Source organism: Delphinus delphis, chromosome 11 (genome assembly GCF_949987515.2).
Source record: "Delphinus delphis chromosome 11, mDelDel1.2, whole genome shotgun sequence".
Lineage (NCBI taxonomy): Eukaryota > Metazoa > Chordata > Mammalia > Artiodactyla > Delphinidae > Delphinus > Delphinus delphis.
The window spans coordinates 97102936-97126352 of NC_082693.1; the positions used below are offsets into that span (position 1 = coordinate 97102936).

The 23417-nt window shown below is 56.0% G+C and overlaps 1 protein-coding gene across 4 annotated transcripts in view; it reads left to right on the forward strand.

The window, feature by feature from the left end:
• PARVB (parvin beta) overlaps positions 1-22108 on the forward strand; it is a 110134-nt gene extending 88026 nt beyond the window's left edge. For all 4 annotated transcript variants that reach the window (XM_060025800.1, XM_060025802.1, XM_060025801.1 and 1 more), the window contains 5 exons: positions 4701-4762; positions 7275-7343; positions 12194-12295; positions 17828-17900; positions 19153-22108. In XM_060025800.1, coding sequence (XP_059881783.1) covers positions 4701-4762; positions 7275-7343; positions 12194-12295; positions 17828-17900; positions 19153-19229 — 383 coding nt within the window. In that variant the 3' untranslated portion in view covers positions 19230-22108. The remainder of the gene's footprint in view (positions 1-4700; positions 4763-7274; positions 7344-12193; positions 12296-17827; positions 17901-19152) is intronic.
• The last annotated feature ends 1309 nt before the right edge of the window (positions 22109-23417 follow it).

The following is a 23417-nucleotide window of genomic DNA, read 5'->3' on the forward strand; positions in this document are numbered from 1 at the left end:
AATTAGTGGGTGACAGGCGACTCATCTGCCCCCAGTTTTGGCTTCTGCTGACACAGGCCCCGAGGCCTCCTGGTTACCCAGATATGCGGCAGCTTCCGCTGGTCCTTCTCCCGCGGCAGCCTTCGGGGCCCCCAGAGCCCTGCTGAGGTTGAGGTCGGACCGCATCACCTCCCTCCGGGGTGCTGGTCCCCCGATGGTCCCTCGAGCTGGTTCCTCTGCACCCCTCAATCTTCTCACTGCCCCCAGCTTGCCGCACGCTAAAGCCGCAGCCCTTGCCGGGGCCTCCCAGACCCCCTTAGACCACCCCTCCTCTCTGCCCTCCTTGCTCCGCCTGCATGTCTGTCACCCACAACAGCACCCCGGGGCTCCCCCTTCCAGCTTTTTTTTTTTTTAATTTCTTTATTTAATTTTGTTTATTTTTGGCTACGCTGGGTCTTGTTGCTGCGTGCGGGCTTTCTCTAGTTGTGGCGAGTGGGGGCTACTCTTCGTTGCGGTGCGCGGGCTTCTCACTGCGGTGGCTTCTCTTGTTGCGGAGCGCGGGCTCTAGGCGCGCAGGCTTCAGTAGTTGTGGCACGAGGGCTTAGTTGCTCCTGGCATGTGGGATCTTCCTGGACCACTGTGCCACCAGGGAAGCCCCCCCCTTCCAGCTTTTGTACTCTCAGTAGCCTCGGCCGGAAATGCTCTCCCTCTAGATCCCTCCGTGGCTCACTCCCTCAGCATCTCCAGCTCCACTTACCAGGGAGGCCCTCCCTGAGCCCCCGGCCTGAATCACCATCCGTCCCCTGGCTTGCCACCCCCCGCCCACCTGCTTAATGATTTCTTTGTTCGTCTCTTTGCTCACTGGGAGCACTTTGCTTTGCGCCCTGCCTGCCAGGCCCAGGGTGTCTGGACAGTCGGGGACCCTCGCTTGGCCCTTCGCTCTTTCCCTTCACATGTGGCTCCTTGAGCTGTAAGCATCCTGTGGGCTGGAGCATGTCTTCCCCGAGTGCAGCCCCAGCCCTGGGCTGCACATGTTCCAGAAGCTTCCGAAACAACAGGTAGACCCTCTTTGCTTGGCTAATGTCTGCCCAGGGCAGGGGTTGTGGGGGCGGGTAGCTTCACTAGGAGCCGAGTTCTCGGCCTCGGTGGTGGGGGATGGGGGGGTCCACGCTGCACCTCCCCCAGGAGCCCCCCTCCCCCTCCCCGCCTCCTGCTGGCATCACTGTCCTGGCTGAAGTGGATGCGAGGCCCTTCTCTCCCCAGGGGAGCTGGGGAGCTGCAGCCTGATCTCCATGGCAACGGGCTTGCCGGCTGCCTCTCCTCCGCAGGCGCCCCTCCCCCTCCCGGGCTTCAGGAAGTTGGGGAGAAGAGAGGAGAAGCTTTCTTCCTCTTCTTCCTGGTCTCCTTGTAGCCCCTGGTCTCTCCCCATCGCACCTCCCCGTTTCTGCTAACACCGCAGCTGGATCACGCCATTCCTGGTCACCACCCTCCACAGCTGCTCACCCTGTCGAGGGACCCAGCCCTCTTAGCCTCCCCCCGCCCCCGCAGGCCTCACCCTCTGGAACCCACTCTTGGCTTTCTGCTCCCTCTGCCTGGAACGCCCTTGCTCCTTCTCTTGCCCCGGCTCAAACGTCGTGGCTCCCGTGTGAAGCCTTCCTCTGACCCCGGGCCTGTGTCCACGTCCCCAGGCTCAGGTGCCTCAGAGAGCAGGCCGGTCACACGGAAGAGGGAAGTGGCTGGAATATCGAACGATGAAGGGCTGCCCTCAGCCCCCATGTTGTGTGCGGTGGGGAGTTCCGGGGTCTGGGGCAAACGGGGGAGTCTGTGCCCCCGCTTCCACGGGCGGCTCATTGATCTGGGGAGAGCGGGGAAGAAGGTTCACTGTTGCCTCAGCTTCCATTTCTTCAAGAGGGTCCAGAAATTCAGAACTTTTGGACAGATCTTCCAACTTAAAAAACGTTGACTCAATCAAAAACCCCTTTGTTTGGAGCAAACTAAGCGGCCCTGAAAGTTGACCTTGGGTGGCCACTGGGGCCCCTGGCTGATCTGGCCGCTTTCTGCATCTTGCAGGCCTTTCTGGTACCCGTGCTTTTGTACTGTCTCCCCCAGCCTGTGCCCCTCCCGGGGGCGGGATGGCTCCCTGTTCACCCCTGTGGCTGCGGGGTAGGATGAGAAGGCATCAGTGAACTGAGCATCGGTGACGCACCTGCCCGGCGGTGGCTTGGCCCTTCATTCACCATCTTGCTTAATTCTTACACTGACAGCGAGCCTCGGGACTGTTCACTCGGGCCTCATGGCGGGAAGCGCTTTGCCTACGTCACGGGTACCAGGCTCTCAGCTGTATCTGTTTTCATTCCCAAGGCCACACACACCCGGCCGTGATGCCATTTAGTCCCCCGGGCGCAGGTGAGCGGGGCGCAGGGGCGCTGGCCTCCAGTCCCTGCGATGGCTGCCCTGCCGCCCTGACTCTGCCACCCAGCTGACGTCAAGGCTGCTCTCCTCCTGGGGGTTTTCTTAAGCTGCATTCAGAGTTTGTGTTTTGCTTTGTAAAGATTTAGCTTTTCTCCCCCGCTCTTAGCAGACTGTCTTTTTGAGTATAATCCGACTTAGAGGATTATAAAAATAATTTACAGCTGCTGCGGTAGGCAAGCTGGATGAGGGAGTTCTGCGGGCCGGGCCTCTTGGTCGCTGTTGGCCTTTAGGTGAAAAAGTGGCGTGCCCCTCTCCCAAACGCACTCCCCACCCATGTGTTACACGTGTGTGTGCACACCACACACACCGCACACACACGCCTTCCTCTTTGCCTCTCACCTTCCTTCCTGCCACCCGCCCCCGAGGCCGAGGAGGCGGCTACCTGGTCTGGGCTGGACGAGGGCGTGAGCCGCCTGCCGGGGCCCTGGCCTGTGATGCTGAGGGCATGTCTTTCGGGGCAGCCTCGGGGGAATGGCTGGGATGCCTCCTTCAGAAGCCCCATCTCCGGCTCACCGAGTCCCGACCTGCCTGCTCTTTGCCATCTCTCCCCACACCCCTCTCCCTGGGTCAGGCAGCGTTGTTCTGAAGCAGGCCCTGGGTTATCTCTGGTTCTGGGCTCCAGCCCCCTCCAGACACGTGGAGGGGTCTTCCTACCCCAGCGCCCCAGCACTCCATGCTAGCGTTTGGGTCCAAGCCCCAGCAAGTAATAGAGGGCGTCTCTGCTGGCCGAGGTCGTCTGAGCAGATACCACCCACAGGCAGCCTGGGGGGATGGGTGGCTCCTGAGGACAGGAGTGGGGGCCCCAGGGCCTTCCAGATGCCCTCCTCCCCCAGCCCCTCGGGCCTGGCAGCGACTCCCCACAGTGCTGTATCCACCCTGGAGACCTCAGCCCTCCTGCCTGGGCTCCAGGGCACAATGGGCTCTGCCCCCACGTGACCCGCTGTGGCAGCGTCTGGCTAGAACCAGGCCCCCGGCCCCCAGCCAGCCCTGCTCCTGTCTTGTCCACTGAGAGCTATGTTGCCTCGGCCTCCCGTGACCTCACCACTGAAAGTGAAGGGGCTGATCCTGTGTTAATTTGGAGGACATGGTTGAGCCCAGGAGTGGCAGTTAGAGTGGGTCTGGGTCCCTGGCAGAAGGAAGGTCCCTGGGACACGGTGGAACGGGTCACTTCAGGCCCTGCAGGTGCTCCAGCAGAGGTGGACACCCCGGGGGGAACAGCTGGAGAGGGATCCTGAGCAGACTTCCTGGCTCTTTCCTTTGTTCTGAGCACTGGCTGTGGGCCCTTCACTGTTCTGGGGCTGATGACAGTGCAGGGAACAAGTGAGACAGTGATCCGGCCTGCAAGGAGCTGACAGTCCAGCAGATAAAAATAAAATGTGCTCTCAAGTAGCGAATAGGTGCTATGAAAATTGCACCAGGGTAAGAGGACAGATAGCAGAAGTGGGGTGCTCCTTTAGAAGCAGATGGTCCTGGAAGGCCCCTCAGAGGAGGTCACCTCAGAGCAACCTATGGCGGTGAGGCTGGTCAACAGCAGGTGCAAAGGCCCTGCGGTGGGCATGTGATGGAGGAGCAGGGGCAAGCTGGTGGGTGGAGTGAGGTCAGGGAGGGCGAGTGTGTTGCGGGGGGAGGTGATGCTGAGCTCGCTGGACCCTATGGGCCCATGAGAGAGAGAGTGAATTTTATCCTGAGAGTGATGAGACGCTGGTGGATAGTTTTAGTCCGGGCAGGGGTGGGGAAGAAATAATCCATTTACACTTTAAGGGGCTCACTGTGCCTGCGAGGGAGAATGGATGGGAGGGGCTGGGAGTGTAGGAGGGAGACCGATTCAGCAGGAAGTTGTAGCTGCCCACCGCCCCCGGTGAGGGGAGATGGGGCTTGTATGGGGTTGGCAGCCATGACCAGCGGGGGAGGTGGTCAGATTTACTGATAAGATTTACCAGTAAGACAAGGAGTGTGAGGAAAGGGAGAGAGGCAAGGACGCCTCAAGTCCTAGGATGTGATGGGGGCAGCCGTCCAAACGCTACCCCCGTATTGTAGGTTGAAAGATAGAAGCCAAGTTAGAAGGACCCTTCAGAGCATCTTTTCCTTGGTTTTGCTGCTCGTCAGCACCCGCCCCTCGGTTCTGGCAGGAACGCAAAGGATTCTGGGCAGGCTGAACATCAGAGGGATTAGAAGCTGCCTGGCCCCCGGGCGGGTGGGGATTAGAGCAGCACGGGTGTCTCCTTAAACCCTTCTCTGTGTCTCTGCAGAGCGGGACGCCTTTGACACGCTGTTCGACCACGCCCCGGACAAGCTCAGCGTCGTGAAGAAGGTGAGCTCTCTATCCAGCTGTGTTTCCCTGTCCCTGGGCTTTTCTCACGGCATGAACACTCCGTGCAGGGAAGAAGGTGGGCAAATGTTTGAAATCTCTGAAATGTTTGCCACATGGATTGAAGTGTAATTATTCAAAAGCGTAACTGCAGTGCATAAAATTAGCACCTTTTAACTCAGCATCTCTGCTCCTGGGTATCTTCCTGCCCACCCACCCCGCTGCTGTGGAGTGAATTACCCCACCGGCACCGGGGGGCGGTTCATTCCGAATCGAGGCTTTTTTTCAATGTGGAAATGTTTTTCAGCGTGTCAGCTTGCTGGCTCGGGCTGGCCTCGTTACATTGAAGCCGCGTTCACGACGTGCCTGGTAAACGAGCAGGCGTTGCTAGCAGAGCTGTTCTGAGCTGCATTTGGCCCGTCTCTCCCAGACGGGAGCACAGAGGAGAGGCCCTTCCTCAGCCCAGGCAGCCTGCTGGTCGGTCTACGGATGGACAAAACTGGACAAAACCGTGTGAACGAGGCTCCGGAGTCAGGCTGGGGAATAGCGAGCTTCCAAGGGGATCTGCCCGGAAGCCTTGCTCTCCGTCCAAAAGAATCAAGACTCGCTGCACATCGAGTTATCTGAGCATCTGTAGGCCTCTCATTCAGGAAGGCAGCAGTGGGATGGATCTGAGCCCTTAACCCTGGGGAGAGAGCTGTCTGTCTTGGACAATTTCCCCACACAGGTTTCTTAATGCAGGACTTCTCAGAGCCTTTAATATGCTGACATGCTTTGCAATTCTCCAAGAGGGGGCTTAGTAGGAAGCATTTTCCAAGCATGTTTGTCCGTAGTGAGATCTGTTTATTTATTTGGGGATAGGACATATTAAATTCCCATGGAACCCATGTTTGGAAAATGTTGGTCCAGGCTGGGACAATGAGATTGTTAGTTCTTGAAGCACTTTGCAAAAGGCTGGCAGAACTATCCCAGTGGTCCTTCTGGGGCGGAGCCATCTTAGCATTCTCGGGTCACGAGAGACATACCCTGGGGCCTCAGAGCATTGCCCCCCGACCCGCCCCCGGCCACATCCGACCCCCAGAAACCTGACGGAACGTATTCAGTGGATGCACAAGAAGAGGATTCCTACCTGCCACGATCCCCCCTCCGCCCACTTACAGGCTGTGTGACCTGGGCAGATTATAACCCCTCGCGGCAGGTTTCCCACCTGTCAGGACAGAGGCAGACGCTGTGAGAATACGACGCGACCTCCCTGTGCGAGGACCTGGCTCGAAGTAGATAGTTGCTAGGTGGAGTTGAATGTGATGTGGAGTAATGTTGTCTTTCGGTAGATCTGACGCTGATTTATTCTTTGAAAAGGAACGCTGGGGGGACCCCAGCAATGACCAAGACAAAATCCTTTAGTTTCCCGACAGCTTCCTGCTTCCAGTCTGGCCCTTTCCCACTCTCACACTGGAAACTGTTGTGTTCGGGGCTCCCGTCCACCTCTCCAGGTCCCTCCAAGGTCATGCCCTCCTACTCTCTCCCATCCCGCCCACATCCAGCCGCAGCCGGAAGGTGCCGGAGGGTTTGCACGTGTGTACGTGGCCTGGGTGGCTGCTCCGCCCTCTCCCCACACTCTCATCTCCCACTTGGCTCACCCCCCAGCTCAAATGCTACCCCCCCGCGCCACATCTTCCAGGGACCCACGCACTTCTCATCAACACCCCCCGCCCCGCCCCGCCCCGCCCCGCCCTTGTGTGTTTCACGGGCTTTGCCGTTTCTCTCGATTCTCCGTGGCCTCCGCTGGGTACTATGTGGAGAATCGTGCCTCGGACTCTTCAGGGTGGGGCTCTGTCTTAGTTACTGTCTCGTGTCTCTAGCAAGAAGCAAAGTGCCTGGCACAGGGTAGATTTGGGTGGAATGAAAAAGGGATGACATCATGTCCAGGGTAGGCAGAGGTGGGGTTGGGGTTGAGTTTCCTTGAAAGTTGGGTTTGATTACCGAGAAAAGTTACACGTGGCAAGTTTTAAACTTTTGCCAGAGAGGAGAAGCCAGTGGCCCTATGTACGTATAAACCAGGGCTCAGAAAATCTCTGGCGTTTCATCCTTTACTGACACTGTGATGGGTGTGGCCCCAGGCAGCCTTTCTCTCTCAGTCTTTTGTAGTTCAAGGTTACATCTAGCCTACATTTAAGCATTTATCTCCCCCTGACAGTTATATCCTTCTTGAGGGCACTGATTATTCTTCTGTAGGGTTGTTAAATGTGGTATGTGTGTGGATTGCGTGTGTGCAGATGGGCTGGGGAACAGAGATGTACGTTTCTTCTCCAGCTGGGATAGATTTAGGCATTATCCCATTAAAACCAAGGGTTATTGTAAGAACATTTCGCTTTAAACACGAGCATTTTATTTTAGCAAACAGAGGAGACGATGGAAGCGTTGCATAAAGCCAGTGATGGCAAATGTCACATCTGTCCCCCAACGTGGGAGCTGGGTCTCTTGCTCACGGTTCCCGTGTCTCTTTGCTTTGCAGTCTCTCATCACATTTGTGAACAAGCACCTGAACAAGCTGAATTTGGAGGTGACGGAACTGGAGACCCAGGTAAGCTGTGTTCTGGGCTGAAGGACCCTTTGTCCGGTGTCATCTTCAGCCAGCTTTCTGATCCCCGGCGGGCCGTGTGAACAAAGTGTGTTCGTCTAACAAGGAATGCCCATCCCACAGCCAGGAAAGCCCCAGCCCCAGCCATCCTGGCCTTCCCCCAGACCCTCTGTCTTAATTTCTTGGGGCTACCTTAGCTAGTACCTTAAACAACAGACATTTATGTCTTCATAGTTCTGGAGGTCGGAAGTCCCAGATCAAGGTGTCTGCAGGGCTGGTTCCTTCTGAGGCTCTGAGCAGGGATCTGTTCCAGGCTCTCCCCCGCCTACTGGTGGCTTGCTGGTAATTTTTAGCGTTCCTTGGGTCATTAGATGTTTTCATCCCGGTCTCGGCCTCCTTGTGGGTGTTGTATCCAAATTTTCCCCTTTTGTAAAAACACAGTCACGTTGGATGAAGACCCACCTTAATGACCTCATCTTACCGTGAGGACTTCTGCAAAGACCCTGGTTTTCCAAATAAATTCACGTTCACAGATTCTGGGGGTTAGGATCCGAACACATCTTTTTTGGGGGGGGATACAATTCAAGCATAACACCCTCCAGGATGCCATCGCACCTTCACCAAAGAGCCTGTGCGTGTACGGGTCCCTCAGTCTGGAATGGCCCGGCCCCCTGTGCTTCTGCTGTCGGTGGCAGTCCTGCACGCAGCGCAGCGGCTGGCATCTAGCGAGTGCTTGCTAATATCCCTCTAATGGATACGCACAAAGCATTTCTCCTACAGTAAGTATAGAAAGTAGACTTCCCCACCCCCACTCAGAGCGGAAGCACCATCGTGAAAATGTTTCGAGTGCTCGGCAAGCGTTAAAGACAAAATATAATTTTCCCGGGATTAGCTGCGTGCCTGAATTCGGCGTCTTTTGTGTTCTCAGTGCCGATTTCTCTAATGCGCAGCTGATGCTTCTCAGACCCCTGGGCGATTGCATTCGTTCCTTTCTCTTTCTTTAACTTTTCTCATTTGCTTTTCTAATTAAAAAAGTAATTCAGGCTCATTGTAGAAATGTCTGAAAATGCAGATAAGCAAAACAAATAAAAGTCATCCGTAATCCCATCACCCAGGGATAGCGGTGCTGGGGATTTTATTCCACGTCATTTCTCTGCACGGATAGCGCATCGTGGGCTGCACGGTCTGTGTTTGAAAGCCGAATGGGCCGTTTTTAATGTGTATATCTATTTGTGCATTGTTTGCAAACACACATATTTTTTTTATCCGTTTACTAAAAAATTGCACATTTATCCTCTGATTATTTGCGGCTTGAAATCTTAACAGTCCAGAAGTGTACTCACTGAAAAGCAACAGTCCTTTTGTGTACTCCCCCTAAACTCTCCCGTCATCCTCTCCAGAGGTAATGAACTACAGTTAATGGTCGGATGTGTATTTTTCTAGATGGTTTGTAGGCGTAAGTGTATTTTTTGAAATGGCAATGGGTCCTCCTGTACAGCTGTTTTGTAAAGTGTTTTTTGTTACTAAGTAGTGTGGGCATGTTCTTGTGTGAGTGTGTGTGTGTTTCTGTCTAGTCCTTTTTGTGTTGTCTGGTCTGTCTGTCTGTGTTTGTCACTTTTAATAGCTGCCTTCTATTCTGTTCTAAGGCTGTGTTGTGCGTCTAAACCCAGTCCTCATGACGGGACGTTTGCCGATCTTGTAAACAGCTGTTCAGCGGGCATCTTGGCACACAGCTGTTTGTGCCCTTGTTTGCTTCCTCAGGATAAACTTCTAGAAATGGGGTCGTTAGAGCATTTCTCCGTGGTAACACGGAGGGCCCAGGAAGGTTTGCCCGCCTGAAACTCTCACTGGCGCTGTTGAGAACCCACATCCTCGCCAACCCTTTCCGACTGGCCCTGCCCAGGTGGGCCTGCACAGCGGTATTAATAGCCAGACATCTTAGGCTGAGACTCTAAACTTCAATTTGCATTGATCTCTATTTACTCAGTATGTCCATTTTTTTTTTTTATCGCCGCACAATATGAAGTAATATCTTAAAACTATTTTGAACCAGTGGTCCACCAGGAAAGATCACTGGCCATAGAAATGCAGAGTGTTTTCCTTTTGTGGCAAAGGATTCTGGGTATTTTGATAAATATGTTCATCATTAAAGTCTCGATGTCCTGGAAGTCAGAGGCTCAAATTCCTGCTCAGGGCGTGTGTGTGTGTGTGTGTGTGTGTGTGTGTGTGTGTGTGTGTGTGTTCCTTTCTTTTTAAAACCACTTTTATATTGTGGGCGGCTTCCTAGCTCTGTGATACTGAGCCAGTTCCTCTTTGAACCTCTCCCCACATGTTTAAACTGGAATGGAGAAAATGCATTTGAAAGGTCAGTAATACATGCGCATGAAGACAGCGGTGGGCCTCCTGGGGATTTCCATCTCCTGCAGAGCCGCACCCTGGATGCTGAGTGAGGGCACCCCGTCGAGGGCCACTGCTCTTGCGCGTGTGAAAACCGAGGGTCCCACTCATTTGCTGATAAGCCGGCCTGCTCCGCCTGGCCCTCACCCTCCTGGTACCCCATCCCTCCCCTGCCTTCCTTTCTGCGTGACCATCTCTCCCACACTCCTGTGACACGGGGGTCCCAGGGTGGGTTAGAAGATGCCTTAGAAATCAGCAAAGGCTCTCCAGGCATCTTGGCACCTCAACACCCATTCCCCACGCCTCCCGGCAGGTGATGGGGCTGGATTCTTCTGTATCCCTGGAAATGGCTCAGTGTTGGTGAGAGAGCGGTTTTGGGGGTGCGCTGGCTCAGTGTCGCCGGGGAGGGGGCAAGAGCTGCCAGAACATTCCACCAGCACTGTCGGCCAGAACAGGAGCTGAGTAGGTGACGTCTGCATGGCGTGGAAGCGTGAACCTCGTGACGCGCAGGCAAAGGGTCAATCAGATCACGTTAAACCAGGGTCTGGAGCGCTCTGCCCAGGAAGGACCTGCCCGTTCACACGTTATGATCGTGTCTGTCTGCCTTGGGCCGTTTCTCAGCGTCCCCTTCCCCTTCCAGAGGGCAGGGCTTTCTGACGTTGGAGGCTTGGGATTTTGACTTTTTATCCTCGGCCGCCTGGCTGTGATGGTGGAGGGAGCTGCCACTGTTGCCTTTAATAAAAACGTCCTCGCTTCTGCAGGTTCTCTTTTTACCTCTGCGGTTGCTGGTCTCAGGAAGCTGAAAGCCTCCTGGGTGTCGGCCCCTTGCAGCTGTCCAGCTGTCCTGCGTGGCAGCCTTCTAGCCCAGGGCTGGCCAGTGAAACTTTCTTTAGTGATGGAAACGTCCTATCACTACACCATGCGACACAGTAGCCACTGGCCACGTGTGGCTGTCAAGCACTTGAAATGGGGCCTGTGTGACTGACGAGCTGAAGTTTGTATTTTATTTAAATTTTTTTAAATTGAAACTTAAGAGTTCTGGAGGTTGGTTGCATAACAACGTGACTGTACAAAATATGACTGAAACGCCCGCTGGCAAATGGTTAAAATGGTACATTTCGTGTTATGTACGTTTTACCGAAATAAGCCAACATCATTCAAAAAAGTTTGTAAAGGGACTTCACTGGTGGTCCAGTGGTTAAGAATCCACCTTCCAATGCAGGGGAAGCGGGTTCAATCCCTGGTCAGGGGAACTAAGATCCCACATGCCGCAACTACTGAGCCCGCGCCACAACTAGAGAGAAGCCCGTGTGCTGCAACGAAAGATCCCGCATGCCTCAACGGAGACCCGTTGCAGCCAAATAAATAAATTAATAAGTTAAAAAAAAATTTCGTAAAAAATTTCACTAGGCACGTGTGGCCAGTGGCTACCATATTGGACCACACAGTTCCAGAATCTGGAGGCTGGGGTCCTCACGAGTCCTCGATCTGCAGGAGGCCTCAGAGATACCATGTCTGCCCTCTGGGAGGATGGGCGGGTCCTGCCCCCCCTGCCCCGCCCCGGGGGCTGGGGGGTGGGGCTGGTCCATGTCCCAGAGACCAGGCTCTGCCTCCTGAGCCTTGGTCCCCTCCTCTCCTCTGGCAAGTTGTCCTGCCCTCATTGGTCTCCATCACTTTATCTGTAAAAGGAGCAGTTGCTCCCTGTCCTGGCTCATTGGGCGGTGGGCAGTGGAGTGGGGTGAGGGGCCCCGGCAAAGAGCGCAGTCTTTGGCTCTAGATTCCTGGGCCCCTCCCGTGCATGGAAGGTGGTGCTGGGCCGGGTAGCAGGTTGAGGGGCTGGGGGTGTGGGGTAAGGCTGCAGCCTCCTGATTAGGGCCCAGCTAGGACGGACCCGCGTGCCGGGTGCACGCAGAAGCCCGTCGTCACCGGGGCACGGGAGGGTCTCTTCCCATGCTGCGAATACCGCTAGAAGGAGGAACTCAGGCAGCTGACAAAGCGAGCAAGCAGAACGGGGCAGCAAACCCCAAACCGAAGCCTAGGGCGCCCTGCAGCTTGTGGATTAACCGTGCCCTCAGGCCCCTGCTCGCTGCGCTCGCTGCTGGAGCGCTCCCTGCTGGAGCGCTCCCTGCGTGCCGGGTGCTCCTTGCTCCACCCCTCCCCCTCCCGCCCCGCAGGGTACCCACGACAACCCAGAGAGTTGGGAGCTAGCGTTATCCCCAGGGTCAGTGGTCTGCTTCTCTCCACGCAGCGGCACTCCATCCCAAACACACAGGTCGTCACATCCAATCCCGAGCGCGCGCTTTGCACCCTCGTCCTTCACCTGACTGCAGGCTCGCTCTCCTCAGCAAGGGATGGATTTTTTTTTACTTTAAAACATTCTCCTCCTTTCGAGGGGCTGCAGATCATTCACTGACTCCGTGCGTGGCCCAGAAACATCCCCACGTGTCCCTCTGTAGTTTGCAGATGGCGTGTACCTGGTTCTACTCATGGGGCTTCTGGAAGACTACTTCGTACCCCTGCACAACTTCTACCTGACCCCGGACAGCTTCGATCAGAAGGTACGTGCATGCGTGGTCTCCATCCCGGGAGTGGCCCGGGATGCGCTCGTCCAAGGGCACAGTGTAGAATCCCCCGACCACTCTTTCTGGAGTCTAGCTGCATTCTCCGAAAAATAAGTACTGCCCAGAAAATGGTATTGCAATTAGACGTGACCCTCAGGAAAGGAAGGAAACCCGTGGGCAGCGCCTGACGCATCCAGGTGTCGTGTGCCTCGTTCTCTTCGGGTCTTTCCCCCGGCACGATGCTGGTTTTAATCATTGTGGCCAAAGGTCAGTAGAGTTGCAAATCCCTACCCTGTTCATGACACACAGACATTCTGTCTGGTTTTCCCGCCGCTTCAAGAACTTCCTATATATACCATCTTAAGTGGCAGCACAAAGTCTATGGAGTGGCTCTGAGGTCACAGTCTCCCTGTTCCCCACTTTTGGGCGATCAACTTGTTTCTTTTTCACTATTAAAACAATAAGGCAGGGACTTCCCTGGTGGCGCAATGGTTAAGAATCCGCCTGCCAATGCAGGGGACACAGGTTCGAGCCCTGGTCCAGGAAGATCCCACATGCTGCAGGGCAACTAAGCCCGTGCGCCACAACTACTGAACCTGTGCTCTAGAGCCCACGTGCAACAACTACTGAGCCTGTGCACCTAGAGCCCATGCTCCGCAACAAGAGAAGCCACCGCAATGAGAAGCGTGCGCACCACAACGAAGAGTAGCCCCCGCTCGCCGCAGCTAGAGAAAGCCCGCGCGCAGCAATGAAGACCCAAACGCAGCCAAAAATAAATAATCTATTAAAAAGTATTTAAAAACAAAACAATAAGGCATTGTCTTGAATAGGTACACACACACATATGTATGTGTGTGTATATTTTTTTCATTCCTGTGGATTGTTTTCTAGGAAAATCCCTCAAAGAGGATTGTCCGGGTCAAAGGGCATGACCTTCACATTTGGGATGCCCTTGTGACCAGGTGGTTTGCCTCCTGCCAGGGCTTCCCGAGGTCCAGCCATCCCAGCAGTATTTAGCGCGTTGCTTTTAGAAATTTGGCTCGTGGACTGGCCGTATTGCTTGAACTCGAGAGCATCTGTCATTTTATTTTCCCGAAGCGCTAGACCGTGAGTTGGGGAGACAGACAATGCAAGCAGGTGGCAGCAGTTCAGAGAAACATGGAAGCAGGGCCAGTGTTGATCAATCTGCCCACTTCTGGCACCTCGAGCGCGGTTTGCTCGCGGCCAAATGCCGCTGCCGTCTTGCCTGCTGAGATGGAATCAGAGCAGATCAGCGAGGTCCTGGCAGGTTTGCGTCAGCGGTGAGCGGGGATGCACAGGGCTCTGCGGGGCCGGTCAGGAAGCAAGAAGACAAGACAGTTGGGTGACGGGGCTCATCTTGCATTTCCCGGCCACGTGGCTGGCTGCAGAAACGTTGTTTTGGAGAGATCTTTTCTTTGTTCAGATGTGTACGAAGGCTGGCAAGAAGGGTGAATTTAGTCAGGCCGTCTGGAGCTGGGCTTCTTTCCAGGACGGGCTCGGTGCAGGGGCAGGGGCGTCCCCTCCCAACTCGATCTCCTTCCCTTTGAGACGGGATGAAAGTCTCTGTCAGTCGCTCTCTGGCCTGGGAGGTGTGAGGCCTGTTCGGTCCACCTTTGCCTCTGATCGGGAGCCAGGAAGGGAAGGCTGCTGTAGGGGACCGTGCCCAGCGTGGTGTTGGCCCATCGACCCTCGAGGAGGGGACCCAAGGGCCGCTGGAGCTCTCCTCGGAAGGGGCCTTCTGGAGGGTCCTTCTCTGGCCACGTTAGCCCCCAGCTCCCAGATTCTCTGCTTTCCTCCCCACAGGGAGTCGTGGCATCATGCCACCGCTGGGAGGTTCCTCGTGAGCCATGGTGGTTATTAACCTCCAGGTCTTCCCGACCACCTCACAGGTGATGGCCTTTCCCCGTTGCACAGACCTGAACCCACTTCAGGCTGGTCCCAGTGCCCGAGCTCCCAGGCACCTCGTCCAAATGTGGCCAGGCAGTGGTGACATGTGCAGAGAGACCGTCATGGAGCATTCCTGGGCCAAGACTGTGAGGCGCTGGGAATCTTTGCAGCAGCAGCAGGAGGCTGAGTGAGCAAAATCAGGGATGCGTCGTGGGCTTGGGTTTTTAAACAACTGCACTGGATTTTATTTTTTAAAATAAATTTATTTATTTGTTTTTTATTTTTGGCTGTATTGGGTCTTTGTTGTTGCACGTGGGCTTTCTCTAGTTGCGGTGAGCAGGGGCTACTCTTCGTTGCGATGCGCGGTCTTCTCATTGAGGTGGCTTCTCATTGCGGAGCACGGGCTCTAGGCGTGCGGGCTTCAGTAGTTGTGGCACGCGGGTTCAGTAGTTGTGGCTCGCAGGCTCTAGAGCACAGGCTCAGTAGCTGTGGCACGTGGGCTCAGTAGTTGTGGCTCATGGGCTGTAGAGCGCAGGCTCCGTAGTTGTGGCGCACGGGCTTAGTTTCTCCGCAGCATGTGGGATCTTCCCGGACCAGGGCTCGAACCCGTGTTCCTTGCATTGTCAGGCAGATTCTTAACCACTGCACCACCAGGGAAGCGCCCTGTACTGGATTTTAAAAAGACGAGACCAGACGTCTCCGACCCTGTAGGTTCCTGCAAACAAATGAACGGCCCCTTTGAACTGTCTCAGAGGCATGGGTACCACCGACGGCTTCTTGTTTTAGGCCCACCGTTTGAGCCTTGCTCTGTGCTGGCCACTTTGCTGGGTCCCTTGGGCCTGTCACTCACCTTCTGGAAGATTCCACAGCGTCCCTCTCTCTGGGGGTGGAGTGTGTCCTGGAGACTTGGAGGTTATTCCTAGAAGCAAATCCCAGAAAGGGCTTTGCAGTTTCAAGGCGCTTTCCCTTCTGTCTCCTCGTCTGACTCCCTACCCTGGCGAGGAATCGGGACCTCGCACGGGGGCTGGGACTATGGTGGGGGGTGGGTCACAGTCAGCAGGGGCAGAGCTGGAAAAGCCCACTCCTTTTCGGGACCCTCTACTCTTCTCTCACCTGGCCAGGTTTTTGGAAATCCTTTGCATTGCAGAGAGGAAGGACTTAGGGTCCTGCCCGTGGGCTGGCTCGTAGCAGCAGTGTAGGGCCTTGGGGTTCAGCTCGAGGCCGGGGGGTGTGTCACACTCTGGGATCACGGTCAGGGAGGTGACCTCACATCCTCAGCAGGAGCTGTTTGCTGTTCTTTGTGCCCAGTCCGTGGGGCTGGGCTCTGGGGATGCTTCTCTGCCAGGGCAGAGGAGTTGTGTATGGTGAGGCATGGCTCTGAGAGAGAATGGAAGGAGGATGGGGGGCAATTTCCCTGGTGGCGCAGTGGTTGAGAGTCCGCCTGCCGATGCAGGGGACACGGGTTCGTGCCCCGGTCCGGGAAGATCCCACATGCCGCGGAGCGGCTGGGCCCGTGAGCCATGGCCGCTGAGCCTGCGCGTCCGGAGCCTGTGCTCCGCAACGGGGGAGGCCACAGCAGTGAGAGGCCCGCGTACCGCAAAAAAAAAAAAAAAAAAAAAAAAACAACCACTGTTGGGACGTCCCTGGTTGTCCAGTGGTTACGACTCTGTGCTTCCACTGCAGAGGGCATGGGTTCGATTCCTGGTCAGGGAGCAAAGATCCCCAATGCGGCACAGTGTGGCCAAAAATCTATAAATAAAATAAAGTAAAATAAAACCTTTAAAAAAAGTCTACAAATTATTGTTACTTAAAAAAGCACAAATCACTGTTGTGCTGAGCAGCTGCGGAGAAGTGGGACGTGGAAGGGTGCCCCCCCCCCCAGCTATTCTCTCCTTGGGGCAGGGGCGGGGCCTCAGGGACTGAACCACACTCCACACCTGCGCTGGGGGCGGAGCCTGCAGGTCTGGTGGGGCCACGGAAGACATCCGTTCCCACGTTGGGCTGAAGGTCTAACCTGATTTGTTGCACTTCCCCCTCTTTGCCGTCTTGACTCTGTCCCCACTCAGAGCCTGTGGTGTGTGTATGAATTCTGGGATCTGGATGGCTGGCAGCCGATGGCCGAGGAAGCAGGATGCTTTTGGAGACAGGGCCCAGGTTCCGAATCCAGACTTGGGTGGGCTGAGTGCCGGCCCCATCTCCTTGAACCTTGCGCCTTTCTTGGCACGGATGTCCTCATCTGTTTAGTCCCGGGACCTCCTCTGTAAAGTGGGAGATGACAGACCCTCCCGTCCATTTCCCATGCTCGTCGCAGCTCGAGGCCCAGCCTAGTGCAGCCCTCCCTCCCGGCCGGCTCCGGGCACTGCAGGTGGGGCTCTGGAAGCCTGGCTCCTGTCTCCCCACCGCCTCTGCACGGCCCGAGAGCCTCTGGTCATGTGCAGCCCTCCCAGCCCGCTCTGGGCCATGTCCCCCATGCCAGGGCCTGGCTCCTCTTAATGCCAGCAGCCCGTGGCTTCCTTTGCTTCTCTGAGCGCGGCCCGGTGCCACCGTGGCCTGGGTGCTTCCCGGCCGCACCCCAAGCTCTTGCGGGCTTGACTAGCTGAGGGTTATTTTGCCAGATGTCTTTCTCCTGGTTAATTATTAAACCACATGGCAGGTAAACTTGTTAGCGTGTTTCTGATTGCATTTGCAGTGAAATCACGAAAATGTTATTGTTCAAAGGGTATTCGATTATGAAGAGCCCTAAAGTCCTTTCTAGCGCTGACACTGGCGAGGTATTTTAGTTTTTGGTCCTCTGCCCCGCACCAGCCTTTGCTCGAAGCAGACGTCTGGCTGCCTGTGATTTGGTTGATCACCGGCATCAGGTGGTTCAGGTGGACTTTAAACACAGCAGAGAAGGCTCCGTGGCTAACCTCGGCGGCAGCCATTAGCAGAACGCGAGCTTCGAGCATCCTTGCGGGCCGAGGGCTGGAGGGGGAGGTCGTGTGGGGATGCGGATGTGTCCGCCTTTCTGGGGCCGTGCAGGTGAGGGCCAGGACCAGAGCCCAGCTGCAGCCACCCACGGCCTGACATCAGTTCCAGCAGGGTCCAGTTGCCTGCCCCTTACCGGGGCCACCGCTGTCCTGCCGAGAGTGCAGCTGTCACACTCAGCTCATTCGAGGCCCTTCTGGCAGACGGGGGGTGGCTGCTTTATGCTGGGGGTGGTGCACGGTGCTGGGTACCTTCGGGAGGTGACTTGTCCTTTCTGAGCCTCGGTTGCCTCATCTGTAAAAGGAAGCCACTGTCATTTGTCATCATGTGGATGTGTCGGGACCTGGGGACCCCCAGCCCTGGAGGGCAGGCTTTGTGCCCGTGTCCCTGCATGTCCCAGCCGCCCCCGATCATTGGTGAGGGGAGTGAGGACCACCAGGTGAATGTGTGTTACCCTCAAAAGACTCCTTCACCCTCCCTCTGCCCATCCTGTCGCTCTGCCCAGGACACCCCTGTCCTCGTGGCCGTAGTTATTCCAAAGGCTCCCTCTGTCCACACTTGGTCCCATCCCGTCCTTTTAGAAGGAAAGCAGGGGGCAGCGGGCGGGCCTGGGACCAGCTGTGGCCCCGGTGCTAACTCTGGCTTCCTCCGCAGGTCCACAACGTGTCATTTGCCTTTGAGCTGATGCTGGATGGAGGCCTTAAGAAGCCCAAGGCTCGCCCCGAAGGTAACGCCCTGACCCAGGTCTTAGAGCGGCTGCCCGGCCAGCCATGTCTCTCCCTTCAGGCCCCGCACGTGTGGCTCAAAGGCTGGGCTCTGCGGACCCCAGCGCCACATGTCCCCTGTGCTCAGGGTTTCGGGGACCAAGAGGCCTGCGCCGGCAGAGCCATCCAGGCTGATTCTTTAGTAACCACTTGACTTGGAGGACGTGGCCTCTGCTCCACGGCCTCAGGATTGAATTGCGTCTCCAGGTGCCATTGCTCGGGCTAGAGATGCCGCTTCACGTCTTGAAAGGATATTAGCGGTTTACTGCAGTTTAATGCCTGCCGGGTCGATGTCCTGATGCCCGGGCGATGCTCGTGAGCAGGGACGTGGCTCAGTCATGCCCCATGAGGTCTGAATGGCAGTGGAGACCCGCAGAGCCCCCCCTCGCTGTCATACCTGGCTCCTATGTTAAATGACCTATACGAGGAATCCCTAATGCAAATGGGCATCTGAATCCCGGGGGCGGGGTGGCTTCCTCCAACACAGCTTCTGATCTGGGGGCCGTGGAATGGATCCTCCAAGTCCCGTCTGTAACAAGTTGCCAGGTGACGCTAGCGCTCCTGGTCCGGGGACCCCACTTTGGGAATCACCGCCCTACAGTGACGGCATGAACTCTGGGTGGGGTGTCCTCCGCACACACACCCCCTGGGAGGCTCAGCGGCCACTGCTGAACACTCGTCCGGGGACGGGAATCCCGTCCTGTGACCCGTGATCCCCACAGCCCTCCCCAAGCCCCTGGTCTGAGCTCACAGAGCAAGAGAGCAGAACCAGGTCCCTGACTCCCAGGAGGACAGAGCCCCTTCCCACCAAACAAGGCGGTTGGGACTTACTGGGCCACACGCTGTGCCTGACCTTGAGGGGGTGGGACAGCAGCTCCCACCTGCCCTGCCCCAGGAGGCCCGTGGTCCTGGCACAGGATGGCCTGTGGGTGTTTGGTCCCCAGTAAGTGTCCTCGGTTGTCGTAGACCCTACACCACGCAGACTTGTCCAATGCAAATCCCAGAAGGGATGAAGAAGCATCCTCGCCGTCCCAGGTGCTCGTCCCACGGGTAGCGGCCCGGGGGCTCTCACGGCAGTCTGTATCTTGGGGGATGGCAGAAGTGCCCCGCTTGGGGACACAGAGGGTGTCCCACGTGTCTCCCAAGTGCTTGGGGCACCAAAGCTTGGGGCGCACTCTCTCATCCACCAAACGGGCTCTCTGTTTCCTTCTGCAGATGTGGTGAACCTGGACCTCAAATCCACCCTGCGAGTTCTTTACAACCTGTTCACCAAATACAAGCACCTGGAGTGACGGGCGGGGAGCAGCAGAGACCGCGGCAGGGACAGTGCTTTGGGAGGTGCCCCGGCCTCCCCTCCAAGCCCGCGGTTGTTCCCGCTCCCACCCCACCTCTTTCTGGTTGATACTCTTAACCTCCTTCCCCTGTAATTCTGCAGTGGACGGCCTCTTGAAATGCAGGTTCCAAACACCAGTGCTCGAGTTTGCAGCCAGGCTTCACCTGGGGTGTCCCGGGGTGCTGCCCCTTGTTGATCAAAGGATGGAAAAGAAAAAAGCCGGAACCCCTGGGAGGGGGCGCCCGGCGTTCGCTGACAGCCGTCAGTCACCACAGGGGATCAGAGAGGGAGCTTTGCGGCCCTGGCAGTGGCTTGTCTGTCCCCGGGGAATCTCCTGGGTAGGGCTCTCCTCGGCAGTGAGGGCTTTTTACTAAAAAGCGTTTTGCAGTTTTACAAACTTCACTCTTAAGTCTCAGAAGCTTTCGCTGTGACCGAGTGTCCACCCACATCCCTGCTTCTCGGCCACTCAGTGCTGTTTTCATTTAGCTTTTGCACAGACATCTGGGACCCAGAGAACCCAGCTGCCACGGTCCGAGGGAGGAAGGATTTCTGAGGCATTTCTTTATTTCTTGCTCCGGCCGAGTGGGCTGTGTCGGAGTCAGCTCTACAATGCCTCTGGAGTGGCCGCGGCGTTGTAGACACCTTCGGGTAGGAAGTGGCCGGTCCCAGACCTCCCGTTTGGGGTTGGATGCATTTTTAAAAAGCCTTTAGAAAGCAGGGTGTTTTAGTTGGCTTGGGCCGCCATGACAGAGTGCCACAGACGGGGGCCTTAGACAGCAGACGTTTATTCTCTCACGGTTCTGGAGACTGGAGTCGAGATCAAGGTGTCATCAGGGTTGGTACCTTCCGAGCGTCTCTCCTTGGCTTGTAGACGCCGTCTTCTCCAGGCATCCTCACGTGTCTCCCCATGTGTCTGTGTCCTAATCTCTTCTTTTAAGGACACCAGGCAGATTGGATTGGGGTCTACCCTAATGACCTCATTTTACCTTAATTACCTCTGTAAAGACCCTGTCACCAAATACTGTCACATTCTCAGGTCCTGGGGGTTAGGACTTCAACATGTGGGCACAGCTCAGCCTGTAACAGGGAGATGTGAAGCGTTCACCTCTCTCCTCCCCGAGTACCAGCTTTCTGGAGCCCTGTTGGCATCCTTTGGGGCACCCTGTTGAAGGAAATGCGATCCCCCGTCCGCGTGCTCTTTAGCCCTCACCCACCTTGGCTCGGGAGAGAAATGGGGACTCGTAGGCTGGGTCTGAGGCAGGTCCTATCTAGCTGGGTCACCCCCTCCCCCAACCCCTGGCTCCCGAGCTGGGGTTTTCATGACACGCCGCCCACCTGAGTTCACCCAGCATCAGCTCAAATCTCCTGTTTGATTTTCGCCTTCGTGCTGTAGATCATTGCTGCTGAGGAAGTCGTTAATATTAAATTGAATACCGGAGCTCAAGACTTAGAAAACCCTTTCATATTCTGCCTCAGCTCAGGCAGCTGCCAGGCTGGGGATGTGTTCAGAAGAGCCGTTTTCCCAGCAGGGGAAAGAAATAATGAAAATGGCATTACGGTGTCTCCTGCGGGATGCAGTGACATTTAAGAACCAACAAAAGAGCCGGGGCTGGAACATTCTGGGCCGCCTTCGTTACACGTGTAGGATCACAGTGACTGCGGCTGGTGGAGACCCATCCACCTGCCTTGTCCACAGGTGGGCCTGGCAAGGGTGCTGCTGCCTCCTGGGGGCCCTGGGGGGGGATGACGGAGGTGAGGTTGGGGTTTGGAAAAAAGTCTCGAGGGTCTTCAGCCCAGGTGGGCGGCTCCAGCCTGTTCCACGCCCTGGAGGGGCGGGATTGGTTAGTCCGGGGATGGGGATAGGGGTCGGGGTTCAGCGAGCCCACTTCAAGCCCTCTGTGTTTCAAGTAGGAGAGTAACAGGAATGATGAGATATGTGGGAAAAGTATTAACAGGCACTTTTGTGTCATCGTGCTGACTGTTTAAGGCCATGCTCCAGCAGAGAATGCAATCTAGTCTCCAAATTATTTTTTTTCAAATCGGTGCAAAGGTGTAGGTGTGCCTTCCGCCCACCCGCGAAGGACCTCCTCGGGCTGTATGCGTCTCGTTTTCCCCCCTTGACTCAGAATTGCAAGTGGGGCCTGGACGGGTGTGGAGGTGAGGGTTGGTGAAGCAGTTTCCAGGCAGAAGTCAGGGTGAACTCTGCGGTAGGGAGACTCCTCTGGGGATCCACCCATCGTCCCTGTTGGCTCGGGGACAGTAGTTGTCAGGACGCGAGTTTCAGGGCCTGGGATGTCCCCTCTGGGGTGCCACAGGCTGGAGCATCTTGGGGTAACGAGCAGGAGACACAGCCTTCTCTTGATTCTCGCCAGGGGCTCCTTGGAATGCAAACGCTTCCCTTTTAGTCCTTAATTGAGGAAAGTTCTGGAACCCTTCCTCCTCCACTGACCCCCATTTTCAGTGAATGGTTCCCCCCCCGAAGAGGGACCCTCGTCCTCAGGGACTAAGTGACAGCAAGACCGTTGGCGCCTGTGCGGTGACGGGCAAAGGCCGGGAAATGCCTCCTTTTATTGTCCTCAGGGTGGCGTGTCTTTGAAACCCACCCCACTGGTTTTGGGGAGCTTACTTGCAGCTCTGGTTCCCCCGGAACAGCCACACGGCCTCATGCAAGCACTGAGCCCAGAGCCCCACACACCCTAAGGTCCTAACTGGATGTGACACAGAGCTGTGCTGTTTTAAAGCAACCGACTCCTCTTCCCCAATTTGTGTGCCAATGTTTTATTGTCCTTTTAATTGTTTTAAGCAGTGTTTACTTTGGATTTCTGGGTATTAAAGAAAAGCCACTGAAACGCCGGCTGTGTTGTCGACCTGCTCGTGGGCTGGCGCCGGGAGCCGGCGCGTTCCAGGGGCGCAGCACCCAGACGATGTGCTGTGGTTTATCCCAAAAAAGGCCGCTGCCTCCGTCTGGCTGCCGTGGTTTCTTTCGTGCCTTTAGCTGTCATGGTTGTGCCAGCCCTGTGCTTGGTGCTGGGGCCACAGGATGCCAGCACAGCCCTGCTCCCTGGGAGCTGCCAGCTGGACGAGGAAGGAGCCAGCTCATGCCCTGTGTGGGGAATGGGGCCCCGGGGGGCTGCGACCAAGGGTTTCATGGGCGGGAGCCATGGGGAGAAGAGGGTGGCGGAGTCACAGCTGCAGCTGAGTCATAATAAAGAACAGAGCAGGTGAGTCTGCCCACGCACCTGGTTCCAAACCAGAGCGGGGGATGCCTGCGGCCAGTGGCACGGGCTGGATGAAAGGGCCACTACAGGGAGATGGTCCCCTCCTTACACGTTGGGGCAAGAGACCCTGAGGTGACCCGCAGTGCGGCCAGATCTTGGGGGCTGCACGCTGGCCCTGCTGTAAACCCTCCCCGCAGAAGTTGTGGGTTGCTTCAGGTGCATCTAACTTTTCTCTACGAAACGTTAAAATTGTGACTATGAAAGTATGGACAAGGTCGGTGCAGACAGGGCAAGTTGTGGGAAGAAAATAAGACCGTGATGTACTGCAGAGATGCAGGTGGGCTGGGAGACTTCGGAGGCAGGAGGATTTGAGCTAGGACCCATGATTCACACCTCCCCCTCCCCCCCGGACCTAGGAGGGACCCGTGGCTCAGTCCAGCAATGGGCTGAGGACAGCCATGATAGGGTAAAACGTTTAAGTCACATTGTACATCTGAATCCTGTCTCCTTTGCTGACCCTCGGTGGCCTTTCCACCTGTGCAGGATTCTGATTTGCTACATGTTCGGAATGTAGCTCGAGATTTCCGACCACGTCAGTTGTTTAAACGCACTGACATTGTGCCAGAAAGCCAGAAGGAGTATTCGAAGGGTGATGGGACGTGTCATAGGACATAGGAACCGTCTTAAAGCGTGTCCATGTTGTGGACAGTTGGGCATCAGAAAGTATAGCACTCTGAATTCAAAAAAAATCCATACGTTTACAGTGACACTAAACAAGGATGAGGGTGAAGACCTCCTTTTTCTTTTCATATATATATTTTTTCCACTGCACCGTGCAGCATGCGGGATCTTAGTTCTCCAACCAGGGATGGAACTCGTGCCCCTGCATTGGGAGCGCGGAGTCTTAACCACTGGACCGCCAGGGAATT